Below are 22,939 nucleotides of genomic sequence, written 5' to 3'. Positions count from 1 at the left end.
GTCCTTAGAATCTTCATAGTGTTAGGTTAACCTGAGGCCATAGTTGTTTAGTTGACAATATCTCTGCAGCACTGAAAGTTGCAGATATCTTGAATTTCTCAGTGAATGCATGTTTCTCTAAGCTACTTTTCCACCTGCCATTACCTTTCAGGAAACTGACAGAAAACAGAGTTAGAGAGAGAGAAGCAGATCAAGCCTTTCAGTTCTGCTGTTAGGAATACATCATTCTTCTCTCTGATCTGCCCAAACGGTATGGCCTGAAATATAGTTTATTTCTGTATCCCATATCTAGCTTTATTGTTTTTCAATGTTAGATACTCTACAGATCAATCTTTCATCCCAATATGTGAAACTTCCAGAAATATATAAATCAAAGAGGAGATACAGATCTGCGAAGCGGGTTTTATTTTTTGATGATGTGTTCACACTGAATCTTATTTATTGGTAGTTTCACAATCTTGGTTCAACTTGATCAGGTGATCACTGTAATTCCTTTACATTTGCATTTCCTAATACCATTTCAGTTCATGAAAGATCCCAGGTATTAAAAATCAGGTGATGTAAGTTGAAAATTAATGGTTAATTTTTACCACTATCATAAAACAATGCAAGATAAAGGAAGAAAGACTTGAATTTAAATAGCATCTTTTAAGACCTTAGAAAATCTTAAAGCACTTTACTGCCAATTGAATAAAAGTGAAGTATAGCCCTTCTGCCAATGGGAAAACAAGGCAGGAAATTGTATGGACATCCAAAACAATTGCCTGGATATGTGAATTAAATTGTCCCACTGTAGCCTATTTGGGAGAGATGTCCTTTGCCAATGAAATCTCCCACAAGCAATACAACATCTCAGTGTTGATTTAGAGATCATTGTCCCATTTTACAATTAATAAAACTTACATTTTGCTTACATTTGGGTTGCCAATCAAAAAATCTAAACTTTGATGGTTTGGAGTATGAACAACTTCATTGCCCATATGTATCATGAATAGCACTGATAAGCAAAAACCACCTACAAAAATGCTGAATAAAACAAAATGAATAAAACACATTGAATTCTGACATTGATAATATCTGATGTAACTGAAGATGACTCTAACTGTCACTATTAAATAGTTTTTGACTCAAAGGCAGAAAATGCATTGTTCCATAAAGATGTTAATTGCAGGGTTTATTGTAATCTGGAAACTTCATTAAATGTATAGCACATAGTGGCATTTGTTCCCATGTGGGTGGCAAACAGGCACTACTATGGAGGAAAACAACGCATATAATTAAAGTGCTCCCTGGCCTACTTTCAGACGCCCACACAAACTCACAGTTATCACGACCTGGAGACACTGTCAGAATTGTTAATGCTTGAAGGCTAAAACATGTTGAAGTATTTCCCTTAAAATAAGATTTTCTGAGGTATTTTTATGAATTATTTTACACTGTTTTATGAAAACAAAAATCACTTGCCTTATATGTGTTGGAGGTTTCATTTGTTAGTCTTGTCTTTGTGTAAAAAGAACCGAATCGAAACTGAGCATTAATAAATGCAGCATTTCTGACTCATGTTGAGCACGGAGGTTTTGCACTATTTTCATCTTTTGGGAGATTCTAGCAATGCACAGGAATCCCAAGATAGAAAAAGAATTTCCTAGAATCTATTGTGCCTGGAGCTCTCTGACACCTCTATCATTCTTCCTACATCTCTGGTCTGCTTCAATGGTGCAGATCAGTTGTAGGGATCAGATTGTTAACCCTCAAAACCTGGCCTCAGTTTATATTCTGCATTTGGGGCTAAATTATTTGGATGGCCACGTGGGATGCTTAATATCCAAAGAACAGATGTTTCAAGCTGAGGAGTGAAAAGGATGTAATGCGTCTTACTACAGTATAAGTGACCCCAGCACTCTCAGGAAATCTTTTTTAAAGATAAGTTGAAAGGGAAAAGGGTATTGTACTTAAAGGAGCTGCATGTTTGAAAATCTGGTACTAGGAAATTGTTGATGACCATTATTTGAACTTTCCTGAGGTGCTAAGACAAATACTAGCAGGTATAGTACTCAAAAATGATTAGACATAATTGCACCCACCTACTTTTAAGTGAAGATGTGTAATGGCCTGGCTGAAACACATCATGTTAGTGTGGTTAATGTACAGAATGTGAGGGCATTAAAGATTCTGGTGGAGGAGATCCAAAGGATAAAGGGTAGCGTAAACCCAAAGTGGGGAAGGAAGCAACCATTCCTCTTATGCCTGATTTTTGGTGTATCAGCTAGCACTCCTTTGACTGGCCTTAAATCCTTTCATTTCTCCAAGGGGAATATTAGCAAGGCTCCAATGACCAGGACAGTCCCTTTCCCTCACTGACTCCTATAAGGTATCTAATAAGATAGAATAGTACAGGTTATTTTCATTAGGTGAAGTCCTTAGATAATTGCTACAGCATATTCTGTAAAAATCACCCTGGAAATATTGCTTAAATTTTCTGTTTTTTTATTTAGATTTCTGTATCTGCAGTCTTATACATTGGAAAACTTTCAAAACTCATTAAAACTCATCTTCAAACTTCCAGCAGCTGCTTAAAGATCCTCCGAGCAGCTGTTCTAAGCGCGAGCTGCAATTCCTCTATGAAGTTGTCATCTTGCAGAAGACATAGATTAACCAGGGATTTCAGCATAAGACCCTATCTTGGCTTCCGGAATTGCTGTCTGGTGTCTGAAGATATTGAAGAATATCACCAACTTGCAATTTGTCATTCCTCCTATTTCCATAGGGAAATAGATTGTTCTTGAACCTACAGCATTGTCAAAGCCAGCCTATCAAAGTTAAAGCCCCCTGGGGTCCTTAACAAAACATGAAATTCAGAAACACATGTTTGTGTCATGGTCAGTATGTCAGCCTGTGGGGGTCCCCAATTTAGAACTGTGATCCATACAGGGGTGTAATTTTAAAGATTCAACATACAAACATTTACTTGTAATTAAAAACAGCCATTTTATTTAAACTTTTTAAAAAATCAACTGTGAAAGGACTGAAGAACAGAGCCCATTCACAGCCCTGGGACTGCCTGTACCTTTAAAAGACATGCTCATGATATCATTCATTTTCAAATTTCTCTCTTCCGGCTTTACTGGGAATGTTTAGAACTGAATACACTCAGAGAAGTTCCTTAACTGCTTAAGACAATGTCAGTGTGCTGTGAGCAGACTGACATGACTAATGTCACTAGAGTTCACATGTATACATTTGAAAGTATATAAGGGCTTGTTGTCAACTCACAAAAGCTTGGTGAATAGTGGCTGTAAATTAGGTTCCTATAGTCGATAAGCTTCTGATGGCACCTGGGACAATCTACAGCCTTCTAAAAATAACTTGCCTGTTACTTGCTAATTTATATAATTAGTGCCTTGAATTTAGAGAAAAAAATTCTAAGATGATTCACACATGTATAATAAAACAGGAACTAAGCCAAATAAAACAATATTTGGGTGGGGTGACCAGAAGCTTTGTCAAAAGAATATGTATTTGGCACTACTCATGACCACAAAGCATCCCAAAGTAATTCACAACCAATCAAATACATGTGGTCATTGTTACAATGTAGGACAATAATTTATTTACAGTAAGATCCCAACAACAACACTGAAAATGAAACAGTAATCTATTTTTGATGTTGATTGAGGGATAAATATTTGCCTGAACTCCATGGAGCATTCCTCAGCTATTCTTCAAAATAGTGCGATGTAATCTTTTAAGTGCACCTCAGAGGGTAGGCAAGTTTAACATCTCATGCAGAAGAGACCACTTTTCTGTCCATTAGTTGTTTTCATGGTTTTTGCCTATTTGCCCTCATTATTCTTCTCCTCAAATCATAAGAACAATGAAAATCTGCGAGGAAAGCCCCTGGACACAGCAAATTGTAAGTTCTAAAAAATCTCTCTAATTAATACATATTTAAATACACGTGTTGCTTATAAACATTGAAAGTTATTCCCAGCTAGCCCAGACAGAATTGCATTGCATTCCTTTGTGACCTTCCCAATCTCTTCCAATTTTGAGGGGCACTTAGTCTCCTCCTTCTTCAAACTTGGGAAACTGTAAAAGGACATTTGAGCCTTTACAAATTTCTCATTATTTTTGGCACCCTGTGTAATTGATTAGGAGGAAGTATCAATAAACTGTTAGTACATAAACAGAGCTGTGAGCAAAGGTATAGGTCATGGAATAAAAAAGGGGACTAGCAATGAAGATACAAAATTGGATGAGTAATATAAAACAGTAAAGTAGTCTCCATTGTCCCAAAGGAGCATAGGTAGGAAACAGACATTATTGGTTAATTGAAATTTTTGGATTGGAGAAAGGTTTGAAGTGGAGTTAGTCAGGAGTAGGTATTTGGGCCCTTTTCCTGACACACAAAAATGATTTAGAATTTGATGTACAGGGAACAATTTCAGTGTTTGTGGATGACACAAAATTTGGGAGAATTTTAAACTGTGAGGTGGACAGCGTAGAACTTCAAAAATCCCTTGTTAAGTTGGAGGAGTAGGTAGATAAGGAGCACATAAAGTTCAATGTAGTGGGGTGTGACTTTGTACGCATTAGCACAAAGAACATGAAGAGACATAAAGGGCAGAGAGAGCTGTTTTTAAAGCATACAGTATTTTAGGTTTCATGGATTGGGGCAGAGCACAAGAGCAGGGAGATTGTAATGAACCTATACAAGGCAGTGGTTAGATCTCAGTTGGAATGTTGGGTACACATCTGGGCACCGCACTTCATAAAGGATGTAAATGCAATGGAGAGAGTGCAGAAGATATTTACAAGAATAGTTCCAGGAATGAGACACTTCAGTTATGAGGGAAGATTGGAGAAGTTGGGATTGTTTCCTTTCAAGTGGAGAAGACTAAGAGGAGATCTGGTCATAGTTTTCAAAATCCTGAGAGGCCTGGACAGAGTGGATAGGGAGAAACTTTCCAACTTGTAAAAAGATTGAGAACCAGAGGCACTATTTTACAGCATTTTGCAAAAGAACCAAATGTGAGGTGAGAAACAACTTATTGTGAGCATGGTTGAGGCAGTTTAAATTAAGGAATTTGAGAGGGAATAGATAATTATTAAAATAAGAATAACATTTATGGTTATGGGGCAAATGAAGGTGATTGGCACTGGTTCTAAGTTAAAGTGATCAGACAGCCAGTGCAATATGATGGACTGAATGGCATCCTTCTACATATAACAACTCTGTCATTCTGGGATATAGTTTTGATTGACAAAGAAATCAAGCGTTATGGGGGCTCACAGAAAAGTGAAACTGAGGCCACAGTCATGTCAACCATGATCATATCAAATGAGCGGACTAGGGGAACCAAATGGCCTACTCTTGCTCCTATTTATCATGTTCTGATGCCACAAGGAGAGTGTAACTAGGAGGTGGCTGAAGCGGTCAACAGCAGGAACATTGCACCACCCTCTTTTATTCAGCACAGGAAGCATTTTAATGATCTAACCAGACCCAGAAAAATGACTTCAGTGGGACATTCACACTCGTCATATTGTGTGCATAAGCATATTCAAACATAATCTGTCATATCACAAACAAACCATTCCCATCTATCCATGCACTACTTTGCTAACCCCACTCATTCTCATCCTTATGCAATTTGTTAACTCTCTGTGAAACTTATCCTCACCAAATGCTTTCTATCCATTGGATGTATACCTTGGATGTTTTTACAGTGACTCATCATTCTGCTATTGCCCCTTGTGCGGGATAAGAGAGCGAAATGGACAGATATGGAGATGGTTGTCCACTGATTTCACATTGACAACTGAGGAGGAGGAAGCTCCAGAGATCAAAGTCACCTTGGCATCTCTGTCTATGCAAGATGGGGACCTCCAAGCTACAAAGCTAACTGTAATGCACATACATATTATGGAACACTCAGTTGTGCTGACTTGATTCTAGCAATGAGTGAAATATGATTATCTTCATACTAATAAGTTGCAAAATTCTAACCATGTCCTTACTAATTTTTCAGAATTTCTCTGTAAAACGGTCTTCACATGTGTCGTAGCTCGTATGGAACTCATCCAATTTGATTTCTCAGAAGAGCTGATTTATTTACAGGGTCACTGCAATAGAACTCAGTTTTATTAGTTCATATGTTTGCACCTTGATGGCAGCAATTAGACAGTGAGTTTGGTTTTCACCTGTTGACTCAGATTTGAAAAGGGAGTGTGAGCAATTCATAGGGACAGAAACAGGTGCTGAAAATTTGTCTCAAAGGTCACAGCCAGCACTGCTTAACTGGACACAGATTCTGTAATTCAATCATATTGATGAAAAACAAAATCATTGAGAAGTGTTAGAAAGTTTGTGGGTTACAGACAAGCTTTCCGAGCATACTGTCCACACTCACAGGAAGAATGCAACTGCTTGTTTCAAGAGTGAGCAGTTTCATGCCCCAGGCCATTGTGACCAGCTCTTCATGCATAATGGAATGGCACCTACATGTAACATCAATCATTGTTCTCAGTTGAGTCCACGTAAACTTTGATTTGTTACATCCTACATGTCAACATGTATGGCATCTTAACAGGATGACAGATACATTTGCCTTGGCTTTAAAGTAAATGTATTCATTCATGGGATGTGGCTTTGCTGGTTGGGCCAATATTTATTGCCAATTCGTAGTAACCCTTCAGATGGTGGTGAGCTGTCTTCTTGAATTGCTGCAGTCCATTTGCTGTGGATCGACCCTTATTACTGTTAGGGAGGCCAGGCAGGATTTTGACAGTGAAACTGAAGGAACGGCAATATATTTCCAAGTCAGGATGGTGAGTGGCTTTGAGGGGAAATTGCAAGTGGTGGCGTCCCACATTACCCATGGGTTTGTAAGGTACTGACTAAAGGCTATTGTTGAATTAATACACTGCTCTACATCAAGCCTCTCCTCAGCAGTGTGGTACCATTAAAATATAGCTGGTCTACAAAAATACTAATGGTGAAAAGGACGTGGATGTTGGTAATCCATTCAAACTGCTCCAACTCCTCATCCATAGTTGATCCCCTATCTCTTCCAGCAAATATTCTACATGATGCCTCCAGTCCCATTGGCAAAATCTGGTCCCAAACAGATTTAATTGGAGCAGTCACTGGTGGGGCCTTATGGACTCCAATAGCAGATGAGGGTATCTCAGCTGGCAGAGCAGATATCTGAGCTATTCATCTCTATTGCTGTGGAAACTACAGTGGTTGCACCATGCTAGGGCAATAGCAAAAAATTAAACTTTATAGCTAAACAAGGATATGCACTTGGAAGTGTAAGAAAATGCTCCTGGTAAGTTGATATTCTTTAGTAAAGTCACGTTAATTTTCGAACTTCGCACAACTTTCCCATGTTGTTTTCTTTCGGGGGGGGGGTGGCAACTCACCCTTTAATTTGTGGTTTGAACTTCCATAAGATTAAACCCCAAGGATCTTGTGCACATGTATACAAATCTTTTTTTGTGGTTGTACAGTAATTGCATACTGATGGAATGCAAATCCCTTTGGTTCATGAACACACTGGCTCTTGGTTGGTATATGGGTTGGAATGATGTCTTTCACTTTTAGAAGATTCTAGACCAAGTCTCAGGCCAGAGTATCTATTCATTCTGACTGGTGTCATCATAAACTTAATTCCCGGCCTGAACAAACAACCCATCTATTACCTGCTATTGGTATGTTGTCAATGGGAGATCTTGGAGACTAATCTGGCACAACATTAGAACATTCCAGAGGCAATCAAGTTGAGGGTAATTGTCATTCTGGGAACCATACGTTACATGCAGTCACCACCAGATCACTGCCACCATCTAGTATGGAGAAAGTGAGAACTGCAGATGCTGGAGATCAGAGTCGAGTGTGGTGCTGGAAAAGCACAGCAGGTCAGGCAGCATTCAAGGAGCAGGAGAATTGATGTTTTGGGCATAAGGCTCATTCCTGATGAAGGGCTTATACCTGAAAAGTCAATTCCCCTGCTCCTGCTCCTCGGATGCTGCCTGACCTGCTGTACTTTTCCAGCATCACACTCTCGACTCTGACCACCATCTAAATATGACACCTTAAGACTCTGAAAACACTGCTGTTCCGTTATGTCAAAGAAATTCAGCCTCTTTGTGTCATAGGTATTATCTCCTGGGAGCCGCTTTCCTCTGCTGCTCCAATCTCTGTTGTAGAGCTTAGGCCTGTTTGTTACTGCTTATGCTCACTAATCAACTCTCTGAGATCTAACTGCAGGTCTGTTAACAAAAAATTGTTGTTGATGACCATTTTAATCCAACTCAGAAGTCTCTTTCATCCAAAGCAACAAAGGTGCATCCCATCCACATCTGATCAGAAATGGTTCAAGGTGTCGAAAATAAACTCTGAGTCAAGATATCACCTTTTGGCAAAAAGTCATTAAGCTGAAACAATAATTCTTCTGCTTTCTCTGCAAATGCTGCCTCACTTGCTGAGAATTTCCAGCATTTGCTGTTTTTGTCATTGTTAGTACTTTACATTTATTGGAGCATTTTCCTGACATTTAATCAGACTGTGAATTTCTATTGTGCTCTTCCACTCCTTTCAATTGCTACATGAAACCTGAGCACGTGGTTCTGACATTCAAGTTAAAATTATGATCATATATTGCTTAAAATGGGTGACTAGCATGCATTAAACTGTTCCTCCTGAAAGGGTTGTATGCAACAGCCGCCATGCTGTTATTAAATATAGATGTAGGAGGATTGGAGCTAGCTAGTCACGGTATTCACACTTCTACCAGCTCTAACACCCACACCCAAACCCATAAGCTCTTTGTGTTATCTCTCTCCACACATTACGCCTGATCTAAGGAGTGTTTGATTTGATTTGATTTATTGTAGTCACATGTACCTTAGCGCAGTAAAAAGCTTTGTTTTGCGAGCAATACAGGCAGATCACAGCAAACAAGGACATACTGATCAGAGGGTGCTGAGACAAGGTTACAGCTGCATAGGAGGTGCACAAAGCAAGATTAACATTAACAAGTCCAACATTATTTGAAGTTAGAGAGGTAAATTCAGTAGTCTAATAACAGCATGGAAAAAGCAGTTCTTGAACTTGTTTCTAGCATTTTCTGTTAGTAGTTCAGATTTCCAGCATCCACCATCTTCAGCTTTTATTTTCATTTGTTTGCAGTTTGTCAGAAACAGACTGAATGGTTGGCTAGAATATATTTGCTATTATAAATAATGAAGTCATTGTACAGGGGCAGGTAAGATACCACCGACTTGATAGGTTACACAATAAATATTAATTGCTCAGTTCAAACATTGAGAGAAACAATTACTACTGATTATTATTATAAAGGAATACACTTAGTTATTTGTCAGACAGATGTCCAAACATCTTTCACACAGTATTAGACCCTTATTAAAGGGATGGAAGCTGGCTTCTAGGAAATGAGCACAAACTTTAATGTGAGTGAGTTGTATCCAATTGTGAAAAACATCTTTTCATTATTCTCTTATCTCCGTGTGGAATCCAAAACAGAGTTCAGGCCCTTGGCTAAGTTTGTGGATTTTTACTTTGCCGACTACAGAGCAGCACAAGTTAACAATAATTTTCTGATAAAAAGTGAAATTGCTTTACTCATACAGAACCAAGTTATATCTCATTGTAGCAATATCAAAGATTTTGTGAATATTTTGCAAGAGTCTATGGAACTTTAGACTTACAGTCCAAAAGCAAAAATAGATCAGATGCATTTCTTCAGTAGGTGCTGCCTGATCTTCTAAGAATTTCCAGCATTTTCTAGTTTTGTTGGAGATTTTAATCATCTGCACTATTTTATTTTCAAAATATGGACTGTGAGCCTAATGTTCTAGTCTTATAAATGGTTGAAACCTACATGATGCCCCTATTGCAATCATCTGAGATGGAGACATGTAATAGTTTGAGCAAGTGGTTTATGCTTTAAAGATACAATTACAGGAAAAGTACAAGAAAATTGAACTAAGTTGAGGCCTTACCAGACCAATCATTAAAATTACCCAAGAAACTGCAATCCTCCTAGGAAATGCCAGGGCATCAGTTTTAAGGTCACCCCTCCAGGCACCAGGATTCCTTTCCACTTGAGCTGGATTTTCAGTTACAGTTCTGTGGGAACTGTATACTATCCAAATTCCAAACCCTCACCCTCACAATCTACACTGGAACTACACCATACTCACACACCCTAGAATTTATGGCCCTGTGAGATTTTGTACACCAATTGAATCATTGGTGAGTCACCTTGTTTCAGCTAGTTACACTTTATTATAATCTAGATTAGTGCTTGACAGCAGGAGTAAACTCCAAGAAAGTACTAAATATCTGTCCATTGAAGTTCTGTACAGCATGAAGCAACTCAATTATTTCAATAGGGCTGAGGTTTCAGTGGAAAGAACAAAGGTGGAACAGGGATCCAATGTAGATCTGATTTTCTTATAATTTAGATGAACGTGACTTTGAAGTTTATGTCTTCACTATGATTTTCACTGGCAGAACAGACACCCTAGATTTTCTGGTCCAGTATTTGTTCTGCTGGGTAAAGGGTTTAATCTTTATTCACAGCCATGCCACATCCCAGATTACATAATGTGCAATTTCTTTTTGTTTATAATCGTATCCTTGGGAACAATTTGTTTTGTTAGATGTGAGAGATGGTATCATGACAGCAGTCAAATTCTAACAAATTTGTGCTTGAACTGCTAGCATTGACCATCATAGAATACAATCAAATAGAAGAACACTTCTGCAGGGATGAACGTAATCTGAAAGCAAAATAAATCATGGAGTCATTATGTCTCGGAAGGAATCATTTTGACCATTCAACCTATGCCTTAGATTTCTTAACAAAGCAAAGTAAAATACTTACTTATTGCTGAATTCTGATAAAAAGAGTTACATTGAAAAGTTAGCAGCTTGCATTTTTGAGTTTAATTAGTGATTTCCAATGTCTACACTATTTTGCTTTTGCGCAAATAATTTATTTCCTTCACTGGATATTGACATAGTTAAGGGGACGAGGAAAACTAAAATATAATAAAAAAAATAAATGCAGCACAGCCAATTAAGTACTGTTGAAATGCATTTTCTCCTAGGCAATATGTACCCAATGTCCAACAAATGAGATAAAGTGATCAGTTAAATTGTTTTTGGTGCTGTTTGAAGGATACATTTTGGCTAAGATACCAGAAGGTTCCCATCTTTTCTTAAAATAAAGATGTTTGGGATCTTTTATTCCCACTGGAAAAGGGAAAATGGGGCACTGGTTTACATCTCACCTGAATGATGTTACCTATGATAATGCAGTACTCCTACTGTAACAATTATGTGTTCACATATAAAAGTTACAGAAAAACACTGCAAAGGTTTCCTCAATAGCTCAGTTGGTTAAAGCAGTAAATTGCTAGAATAATACCATTGTACAACTGAATTCAACCTATCAGGGATAGAAACTTGGGGTTTTTGTTCCTGATCACAATCCATAAATTCCCACCAGAAGTGTGTACATGTGTTCAATCAGAGAGAGCTTATAGGTGCTGTTGATAGTTGAAGAACCCAGAAGAGAAATACTTTTGGAGAAACCAAGATGTGTATTAGAGGTCAGTTGAACAGGGGATCATTTGGTCAAAAACCATGGAGTCTAAAAGTTCAAAAGGTTTGTATTGATGCATGGCTGATTTTGATTTAAAGGTACCACATCTAAACTTGCAGTCAATAGATTAGCAAGAGAAAACAAACTACTTTTGCATCTAATCATTATTTAATGATTCCCAATATATATGTGGACAGTAAGTGTTAACAAGAATGATCTAAATATCATTGTCAAATACTTTGATGACATTCAAACTTAACCACTTGGGTGAAATACTGCAGAGCTACTGTTCTCCATTATACTGTCCTCAAAAACAATCTAACACCTGCACAGAGGTGAGAAAACTGATGGAAACAGTCGTCATCAGTTGTGTAAGTGCAAACAAAAATAAGTCTCTCTTCTAATACCTGGGAAAGAAAAGGTGACAAAGAACTAACATATTAATCAATGTAGCATAATATTCAGATCCAATTTTATCCTTAATCTAAGTTGCTGAAGTTACTTGGTGTTGTCCTATCAATGTGTTGGCTGAGAAAAGAGCAAACCTGGGATGCTATGCTCTGTACATGATCCAATTGCACAGTGGCATATATAAAAAGCGAGTCATTAGATAAGCTGTCAAACATGGAATAATTTTATGAAATACTTGAAATGATTTACATAAAGTATGGAAATAAAGTCTCACCAAATCTAAATGGGTTGTTATATATATGGGCATAAAATGGTGACTCTCCGATCCCTGAAACTAAATTATAAAATAAAGTGGGAATATTTTGCTTTCACATTATTGGAAATTCTCAAAGTTGCACAACTCTACTGAAGACAAACAAAAATCAGCATCAAGCTTAAAATTGTAACTGTTCTAATCTAACAATATATTCCATCAGTATTTATTATTAAGATCAGATATCTAATAAATTTTCTGTTCAACATTTGTTCCCCATGTGCTCGGATATCAGGAGAAAAGTGAGGCTGAGTGAGTGGGATGGTTGAAACATAACCTCATATCAAAATCAAATTGATTCAGGAGTTGTCGTGCTACAATTGGCTGCTCCCTCTGGGTTCAAGTATTTAAACAGTCAACCAGGTTCTCAGAAATGAAAATAGAAAATTACTTGAAAAACTCAGCAGGTCTGGTAGCATCTGTGCAGAATTTACATTTCAGGTCCAGTGGCTCTTCTTCAGAACTGAGGTCGCTAGGAAAGGGTTGGTATATATGCAGAAGATGGCATTGGGGGAGGGTGAGGGTGAGAAGTGACTAAACAATAGGTGATGAAAAGAGAGAGAAAAACAGTTGGCAGACAAGGGAACAGGTATAGGAGAGCGTAGGATAATGAATATCTGTTAATGGGGACCATAAGCAACTGAGAATGGATTGTTTGTGGTGGTAGCCCATGTGATAACAAGGTCTGGCGTGTGGGAGTTGGGGTAAGGGCATGGGAGAAGATGCCTCAAATCATAAAATTGTTTAACTTGATGTTGAGTCCAGAAGGCTGCAGAGTTCCCAAAATAAGGTGCTGTTTTCTCTGAGCTGAGAAAACTCAGCTGAGCTTCACTGGAGCACTGCAGTGAGACCGTGAGAGATATGTTGGTCAGGGAATACAGTTGTGTGTTGAAATTGGCAGGCAACTGGAGGTCTGGGGTCATTTCTGCAAACAGGATGTAGGTATTCAGCAAAGCAGTCACCCAGTCTGCACTTCATTTCCCCAATATAGAGGAGACCACATTGTGAGCGGCAATTGCAGTAGACTAAATTCAGTAAAGTGCAGATAAATCCTGGAAGGTGTGCCTGAGGCTTTGGATAGTGAGGAGGGAGAAAGTAAACAGGCTGATGTTGCACTTTCTGTGATTGCATGAGAAGGTGCTGTGGAGGCAGAGGAGTGAACCAAGGTGTTCTGGAGAGAACAGTCCCTACGGAAAGCTGACAAGGGAGGGGAGGACAATATGTTTATGGTGGTGGAATCTCACTGAAGGTGGCAGAAAAGGCAACTAATGATCCTTTGGATGTGGATGCTGGTTGGATATTAGGTGAGAATTAGGGGGACTCTATCGCTATTGTGGGAGGGAAGAGAAGGAGGGAGGACTGAAGTGCGAAAGACGGATCAGACCCAGTTGAGGTCCCTGTCAATCATGGTGGTGGGGAATCATCAGTTAAGGTGGAAAGCGGACATTTTGGAGGTCCCCTTGTCGAAGGTGGCATCGTCAGAACAAATGCAATGGAGGTGGAGGAATTAGGAGAATTGAATAGTCTTTGCAGGAAGCAGGGTGTGAGAATGTATAGTCAAGTTAACTGTGCGAGTCAGTGGGTTTATAGTGGATGTCAGTGGCCAGCCTATCCCCCATCGTAAAAGAGTTGTCAAGGAAGGAAAGGAAGAGTCAGAGATGGACCATGAAGATGAGAGCAGAATGGAAATTGGATGCAAAATAGCTGCCTGAACTGCTGTGCTTTTCCAGCACCACTAATCCAGAATGAATTTTTCAAATTCCAGATGACAAAGGGAAACAGCACTGATGATGTCATCAATGTACTGGAGAAAGGGTTGTGGGAGGGGGCTGGAGTGGGACAGAAACAAGGAATGTTCCACATATCACACAGAGACAGGTATAACTGGGGCTCATGTGAGTACCACAGCCACTCCTTTGACCTGTGACCATATTCTCAGTTCTGGCTATAGTTGCCCTTGTTGAAATATGCAGATCTATGACTGTTGATGAGGACAGTAGTAGACGTTAATGTCCAGAATGTTCAAACATCATGCCAATACCGGTTGTCTAATTGATGCATGAAGAATGGTTAATTCATCCAGGCAGGGGAGTGCATCAATGCTGTGGTATGATCAGGGCAAGTTACTGCCTTGAAGGAACAAAATTAAAAATTGAAAAGAGAAATAAATAAAACATTAAATGCATTTAATTTGTCAACAATCAAGTGTATTTGAATCATTTTACTTTTATGCAAAATATTTGTTCTGTGGCAAAATAAGAATTATCCAGTCAATATTCATGCAGATAAAATTTTAATTTATTTTGTTGCATTAACCATGTGCATATGGAAATTATGATTTAAATGTGAAAATGCAAGAAGCATGTCTTTTTTAACTGACAACCTAAGCTGATAGGGCAATCCATCAGTGACGGGATTTGATGCTGAAATTTGATTCATTATGATGAGGACTGATATAAGACTTGTTTTATCTGTCTCATAGGTTGTTAGGAAATGAATCATTCTGTGTAAAAGTGGCCCCTTTTTCACAGGAAATCTATGAAATCCATGCCTGGTTGCACCATGCAATAGATGTGATTTAAAAAGCTTGCGTTTCACATTAGGGAGCATTTTCCTTTCAGTTTATCTTTTCTCTTTTGCTGTTTAGATTTCTTTCCATCCACTTGGAGACTCACTGCCCTCCTCTTTTCCAAATTAAGCAACTCCTGGAAAAGTTCCTGCACATTGTAGTTGAGTTTGGCAGAAGTCTCCATGAAAGAACACATCCACTTTGTGGCCAAAGCTTCTCCTTCAGTGGTCTCCACTTCCCTTTGAGTCTCATCACTCTTATTTCCCACTAACATGATAGGGATGTTCTGAATGTTCCCTTTGATTTGACAGATCTGCTCATAGATGGGCTGCAATTCCTCCATGGATTGTTTGCTTGTGACAGAGTAAACTAGAATGAAAGCATGCCCTTTGGAAATAGACAGCCTCTGCATCGCAGGAAACTGATGGCTGCCTGTGGTGTCCGTGATTTGAAGTGTACAAATATTTTTATCACAGCTGATTACCTGCCTGTATGTATCTTCAATTGTTGGAATGTATGTTTCTCTGAAAGTTCCTCTAACAAAGCGCAGGACTAAGGAACTTTTCCCAACTCCTGCTGCTCCAAACACAACAACCCGGTAATCGTTGCTTTGCTCTGGCATTTTTGAAGATTATCTGCAGATTCGTGAATGAACAATAGATCCTTTGCAGTTAAGAATTGTTTTGGAGGTGTGATTTTAGCCCCTTACATTCCCACAGATGTTATGGAGCTGTAAAACAAACAAACAAACAAGCAAACATTTAATTAGCCTCATATCCTATGCATCAGAGACCAATATTTCCACCTCCGTACCAGCACCTGTCTCCAACACTACATTAGCTTAACTGATGGTGCAACATTCCTCATTACTTTTGTTAATTCCAAATGCTCCAGCATCCCATCTATTATTACCCATATACTTAAGAGTTCATTTAAAACTCTGTTGTGTGCAATCAGACATTAATTCAAAGTCAAAAATGATACAGTATTCTGACAGAGAAATAAACAATTGATCAGAGATAAATTGTCAGCCAGACTTCCCACATCCTTTCCCAGTGTGATCCAGTATCAAGGCTTGAAATGTTGTCATGTCACCTTGAAGGAAGGGTTGGGGGAAGGGCAAAGACAATATATAGGGATTGGGGCAGTGGGGACTGACTGATGAAAATGGAGTTAACGAGAGACCGTGTCTGTTGGGTGGAAACCTGTGAAAGCAGGCTTGGGTGGGGGAGCTCTGGGGTTGGCTTCTGATTTCTGGTGCTGGTTAAGACGGGAGGTTAACTGGTACAGTTTTATTAGAGCTCCAGGGCAGCCACTCTTGTCTTGGAACACATGACACCAAACTTTCAGCTTGTGATGCCACTCTATGTCCTGGCCCCTGCTTTGCGAAATTATGTTGTAAGCAGCAGCTTAGGGGAGAGAGCTAGAGAGGTCTGCAAGGAGAATTTTAGTCTGTAGAGCTGAAATAGCTGAAAGTATGGCCACAATTACGGTGCAACGAAAGTTGGGGATGCACACAAGGCCCTAATTATCAATTTAGAGAGAAGGACAACAATGCTTGCCACTCAACCGAACAGCCTCCGTGAAACAAAAACAAATGAGCTCAAAATCACTAAACTATCAATTGAGAGTTGTCTGTATCAATGCAGTCCTGTAGTATGCACCATTTAATCAAAAATGTACATTAACCTCATTAAATATATTTGTGAATATAGTCATTTCAATATCCAATTAAAAGGCATTTTCAGGTAACAAATTGAAACGGATCAAGAGAAAAAACAAATAGTTTTAATCAAGGTCAATTAGTTTGTGACTTTCATGGAAGAGTTCAATAAATTATAAAATTGACCCCAAATCATTGGTACAAGTGCCAGAAAATCCCATAAACTCAAGATGAAAATGTATTTATGATAGTCACACAAATCAATTGCTCTGATTTCAGCTGATAAAGTCACAGAAGTTGATTCTAAAATACTGGGATGGATCAGAATCCCGTGCAAAGGAAATGTAATTGTCCATTTTCAATCACAAAAGTTATGCAGCATCCCAGACCCTTTGGTCTAACTCTTCTGCATGGACCAGATATCCTAAACTGATCTAGTCCCATTTGCCAGCATTTTTTGGTCCATATCCCACTAAATGCTTCCTATTCATGTACCCATCCAGGTGCCTTTTAAATGTTGTCATTGTACCAGCCTCCACCACCTCCTCTTCCATCTGCGCACCACCCTCTGCATGGAAAAGTTACCCCTTAAGTCCCTTGTTAAATCTTTTCCCTCTCACCTTAAACCTCTGCCCTCTGGTTTTGGACTCCCCTACCCTGTGACTTTGGCTATTAAGCCTATCCATGCCCCTCATGATTTTATAAACCTCCATCAACCTCCAGCTCTTAAATTTAATCTATTCCAATCAACACCTCTGCTCGGGAAAGAGAAAAAAAGTCTTCCTTCAGATTCCACTAAGAACATTTCACACAATAAATTGAGGTGTCAATCTCCAGAAAGGAGACTGGGGAAAATGTGAAACGCATTCCACATACCGGCGGCAAAGGTTCCTAGATTTCCAAGTCAGCCGAATTCACCGAGGCCACTCGCGCAACAGTTGGGATGTCAAAATCGACCCCCGAGTCCTGTCATCAGAGCTGGGTCAAAAACCAGGCAGTGTCCCTGTTCCGCACGACATCTACTGTACATATGGGTGCTGCGTGAATACACAATCACATTGAGCTGTTCCAAGTGGCCTCTAGCCATTCGCAGTCTACAATGCCGGGGAAAGTCGGGATACCTGATTGCCTGGTGCCAGGGCAGCCACAGCAGCTAAAAGGAAAGGGAGCAACACGGAGCACTTCAGCAATTCCGGGAAACGAGCAATGCCAGCTAGTTCTGTATGTCTCCGTTCTCCTCACGGTGGGGCAGAGAGAGAAACTCACCAGAGAAAGGAGATCCCTGGAAATGACTTGAAGAAGTGACGATGTGTGGGGGAGGTTGGGGGAGAAGATCACTGGAAAGATCTCCGTCTGACGTCAGTTGCAGAATCCTGTCCCGGGGTCGATTCCCTGCCTCCAGCTCTCTACAAACAGCTCTCCAAATTAGCCCCCACAAGACTGGCAGCCCCTTGTCTCCCGCCTTCCTTCCACTGCTCCAGTTATATTCTGCTTTTCCCATCCTTCAGCTATTTTCTCCCACCCGTCCAGTTATTTCCTTCAACCTTTCCAGTTATCTTCTTCCTGTAGCTTCCAGTTATTTTTGTCTTTATACACACACATATGAAAATATATAATATATATATAATATGTACATAAATGTGACGGACAGCTAATATTGTATGCTGCACACATTGCAATTGGTGCAACTAATTGTTTTCGTTTCTGATCGTTGAAATAAACAGTCCTGCCTTTGAAATGCCTTTCAATCTGGAACCCAGGATTTCTAACGGAGATGGGTGCACCGATTAAACTGCTCAAGGCTCCGGAACTACCCATTGGAGATCAAACATCCCCGGAGCCCTGAGTGAATTAAACCGACACCCCGCGGGTGAGGGAGCACACACACACAGCCCCCAGAATTGTATTCATAAATGACAATACTTTTACATTTAAAAAAAATCAAGATACAAGAGAAAATCGCTCACTCGCTGTTTACCCACCTCCAGCAAGACAGACACTCCCAGAGCAAAGCGAGCTGGCGATGATAGCTATTTGACGAGTAACGTATATGAACTGAGGCGGTAGAGTTAGAGACAATTTACAATCATCTCACAATTACGACAATCGTACAAAAGAAATCTCCTTCTAACCGGCCACCGCCTCCCACCCGCCTCCACCCGCTCCCCAATTTAAGACAGCCTTTCCAGTTGTACATACCTCATGGAGGGTCTTTAACTGTAAATAGACATTCCTGCGTACACTATTTGCCATATAGAAAGCGAGGTCAGGGAAATTCCATTCCTGTCGGGGGAGGAAAGAATGCATTTGACATAAAGGGAATAAACTCCGGCCGTTCTCCCAAAGGAAGGTAAATAAACAGCAGTCCTTCCGTGGTTTGGTTTATACCCTACTCTCTAGACAAGGTTTCTTTACGCGACACATGACAGGAAAAGGTGACACTTTGTATCGATTTTCGAAAATAACAACCCCGTTTTTCATTCATTTTTTTGTCTATGTGGAATAGTCCATTCATGACAGTTGAGTGTTAATGGCAGTTTCATGGAAATACATGGAAGCGCCATCAGAATAATAGACCATTCAGCCCAACCAATCAGTCTCGGTGTTTATCCCTCCACACGAGCATACAGTTCCATTCACAATTCCCCTGTTGCCAGTTACTTCCCATTCTTTTATCTTTCACCCACATCAACTCTTCTTGAATGTTATAAGTCGAAGAGACCTTACGCCTAATTGCTTCATTGATGAAGAGCTTCACGAGTTCTCCGCATCAAAATAGCACAGAAGTGAGTCAAAAAACCAGTTGGGCTCCGGCGATCCACCGAAACCCATTTGAAAAAAAATCATGTTAAGATGTTACACCAGTTGCTGGATCTCACATATGAGAGGGAAGTACTTGATCTGGGTTGTACCAGCTTGCTGAACAGCCTAACCCAGAAATCCTGGGGAAATCCATCAAGGATAAAACCCAGCAAATGTGCAGCTTGAATTGTAGTGGAGCCAGGTCATAGAGTCACAGGCTGGCACCGGTCCTCCCCTGGGCTTTCCAACTATTCGCTTTCCCTCCAGCACACTGGAAGCACCCCATTCTGGGGCTGCCACTTTCATTGCAGACTTTGTTGTTTTCCACCCTTCAGACAATTTCCCACTAGGCCTGCTAAAGCAGGCTGCAGTAGGCAATGCCCACTTAGCAGCTCTACTCATTGGCAGCATTTAAATAAAATTCAAAGCTGAATTTGACTTGGATCTATATCTGACATAGAATGGCATGAGAAGCATGCTAATACCAATTTCATGTATTTTGAGTATAAATTGAATTTTTTGGCCAATAGTTTCTGCCTCAGTCACTAACCTTTAAGTGATAAAACCTCATCACAACGCTTTCCCTGTAAATAGTTTTCTTCTGCCCTCTGTCCTCATTTCTTAACATGTAATTTTCCACCTTCTCACCCTGTGATATTACTTCAACTATAGCAACAGCTTGCAATGGTATTGGATCTCGTTTAATATCCCAACATGCTTTACTAGAAACAGCCTGGTTCTGTGCACTTTGACTCAAACTTTTATCAAAGAGAAGCAGTCACCACTAAATATTGGAAATTGATGGGAGAGGGGGAAGACTATTTGATCTCCTGTGACATTGACATAAGAATGAATGATATCCAATGAACTAGCAATAATTTACGAACTTACAAAAAAGGATTGGATTTAGCTACTAGGAATAGTCAGATATCAAAGGTACAAGAAGAGGAAAATGTGAGTAGAAACATTTGTAACAAATTATGCTATTCAAACAATGTTGCACAAGTGCTGTGACAACCAGCAGTTTGATTATTGCAAAAGGTGGTGATACCAAATGTTCAAGGAGGACAGAACAGATAAGATAGAATTTTACATGCAGCATGCATTTAGGAGATAGGGAATAGATACCGAATAAAGAAAAATAAATCTGGCTAGAACAGGGAGTTAAAATAAATCTAGGGACTGATGCAGTCAGCCACCTCTAAATAAATGTAAGGACAAGATGTATGATAGAAGAATAATAGGAGTGTATAAAATATACAACTTATTTTATTAGGAAATTTCAAATTAATGAGATGTTCATTAGCAAGGCTGTGTGCTCAGCCCCTTACATACCCAACCTCTTTACATACTCATGGCTGTGTGACCAAATTTAGCTCTAACTCCATTTAGAAATTTGATGATGACACCACCGTAGTGGTTAGATCTCAAACAATGATGAGACAGAGCACAGGAAAATTTTAGATAGCTTAGTGGCATGGTGTAAAAACAACGTTCTCTTCCTGAATGTCAGCAAAAGAAAGGAGCTGGTCATCGTCTTCCAGAAGCAGATGAAGGACATGTCCCTATCTGTGTCAATGGTGCTGAGATGGAGGTGGTTGAGAGCTTTAAGTTCCTAGAAGTAAATATCACTAGCAATCTATCCTTGTCCACCTATGTTGCCACTACAGTAAAGAAAACGCACTAACACCTCTACTTCCTCAGAAGGCTAAGGAAATTCAGCATGTCCACAATGACTCTTACCAATTGTTATAGATGCACCAGAGAAAGCAACCTTTCCAGATACATCACGGCTCGGGATGGCAACTGCTGTGCCCAATACTGCAAGAAAGTACAGGTAGTTGTGAACGCAGCACAGTCCATCCTGAAAACCAGCCTTCCTTCCATTGACTCTGTCTATACTTCCCACTGCCTCGGGAAAGCAGCGAACACTATCAAAGACCCCACTCACTCTGTTTATACTCTCTTCCACTTTCTTTCATTGGACAGAAGATACGGAAATTTCAAAACACATACCAACAGATTTAAGACCAGCTTCTTCCCCCTATTAACAACTTACAAACGGACCTCTCATTTATTGGAACTGATCTTTCTCTGCACCTTCTCTGTAGCTGAAATGCTATATTCTGCATTCTGTTCTGTCATCCTGATATACATATGCAAGGTATGGTTTGTCTGGTTAGTATGCAAAACAATACTTTTGCATTGTTTCTTGACATATGACAAGAAAAGATCAAATCAAATCAAATAAAGTGGTGATACTATGAGTAGATAATGTACCACCTAATATGTGAGAGAAGACACAGGATGAATCTCCATACTTGAACTGGTGATGGAAAATGTGAAACTGCTGGCTGATATTGACTACAGTATGATTAAAACTGAAATAATTTGGGAGGCAGTCAATGCTGCTAAAGTTCACAACCAATACAGGTAATTTCAAAAGACAGCCAATAATAATAAAAAAAACATTCTGGGGATTTGGACATTATTGACCTTTACTGCTCTCCTCTAATTACACAGAAAAATGGTGACAGGTCATCTTTTTGATCTACCCCAGTCTGTGTAGTGAATGTGCTCTCACAAGATTATTATTAGATTAGATTACATTACATTACAGTGTGGAAACAGGCCCTCTCTAATTACACAGAAAAATGGTGACAGGTCATCTTTTTGATCTACCCCAGTCTGTGTAGTGAATGTGCTCTCACAAGATTATTATGTAATTTATAGAGTGATAGAGATATACTGCATGGAAATAAACCCTTCGGTCCAACTTGTCCATGCCGACCAGATATCCTAAATTAATTTAATCCTATTTGCCAGCATTTGGTCCACATCCCTCTAAACCCTTCTTTTCATTTGTCCATCTAGATGTCTGTTAAATATTTGTACCAGCCTCCACCACTCCTCTGGCAGTTCAATCCATACATGCACCACCCTCTGCAAGAGAAAGTTACCTTTTAGATCCCTTTAAAACCCCTCTCACCTTAAACCTATGCCATCTAGTCTTGGACTGCCCTATCCTGAGGAAAAGACCTTGACTATTCACCCTAATCATGGCCCTTATGATTTTATAAAGCTCTATTAGGTCTCCCTCAGCCTATGACACTCCAGGGAAAACAGCCCTAACCTGTTCAGCCTTTCCCTATAGCTCATAGCCTCTAAGCCTGGCAACATCCTCGTAAATGTTTTCTGAACCCTTGCAGTTTCATAATATCTTCCTATAGTGAGGAGACTTGAACTTAATGCAGTATTCCAAAAGTGGCCTAACTTTGAGGATTTTGACTCAGAGATAATAAAGCAATGGATGTGATGCTGTTCTATGCACCTACTGCCCTTGCTTTTCCATGGAATGACGGCGGTAAAAACAATGACTGCAGATGCTGGAAACCAGATTCTGGATTAGAGGGGCTGGAAAAGCACAGCAGTTCAGGCAGCATCCGAGAAGCAGTAAAGTTGACGTTTCAGGCAAAAGCCCTTCATCAGGAATACAGGCAGAGTGCCTGAAGGGTGGAGAGATAAATGAGAGGAGGTGGGGG

General features: G+C 39.7%; 1 protein-coding gene across 8 annotated transcripts in view; it reads right to left on the bottom strand.

Moving 5' to 3' along the window:
- Window positions 1-12,856: 12,856 nt before the first annotated feature.
- LOC122554406 (GTP-binding protein Di-Ras2-like) overlaps window positions 12,857-22,939 on the bottom strand; it is a 55,322-nt gene continuing 45,239 nt past the window's right edge. For 4 of the 8 annotated variants that reach the window (XM_043699378.1, XM_043699375.1, XM_043699376.1 and 1 more), the window contains 2 exons: window positions 18,795-18,878; window positions 12,857-15,662 (listed from right to left, as the gene is read on the bottom strand). In XM_043699378.1, the coding sequence (XP_043555313.1) occupies window positions 14,958-15,554 (597 nt within the window). In that variant the 5' untranslated portion in view covers window positions 15,555-15,662; window positions 18,795-18,878 and the 3' untranslated portion in view covers window positions 12,857-14,957. The other 4 variants (XM_043699380.1, XM_043699381.1, XM_043699382.1 and 1 more) reach the window with 4 other exon arrangements.

Source organism: Chiloscyllium plagiosum, chromosome 11 (assembly GCF_004010195.1).
Source record: "Chiloscyllium plagiosum isolate BGI_BamShark_2017 chromosome 11, ASM401019v2, whole genome shotgun sequence".
NCBI classification, from domain to species: Eukaryota; Metazoa; Chordata; class Chondrichthyes; order Orectolobiformes; family Hemiscylliidae; genus Chiloscyllium; species Chiloscyllium plagiosum.
This window is presented reverse-complemented; position numbering and strand designations above follow the sequence as displayed.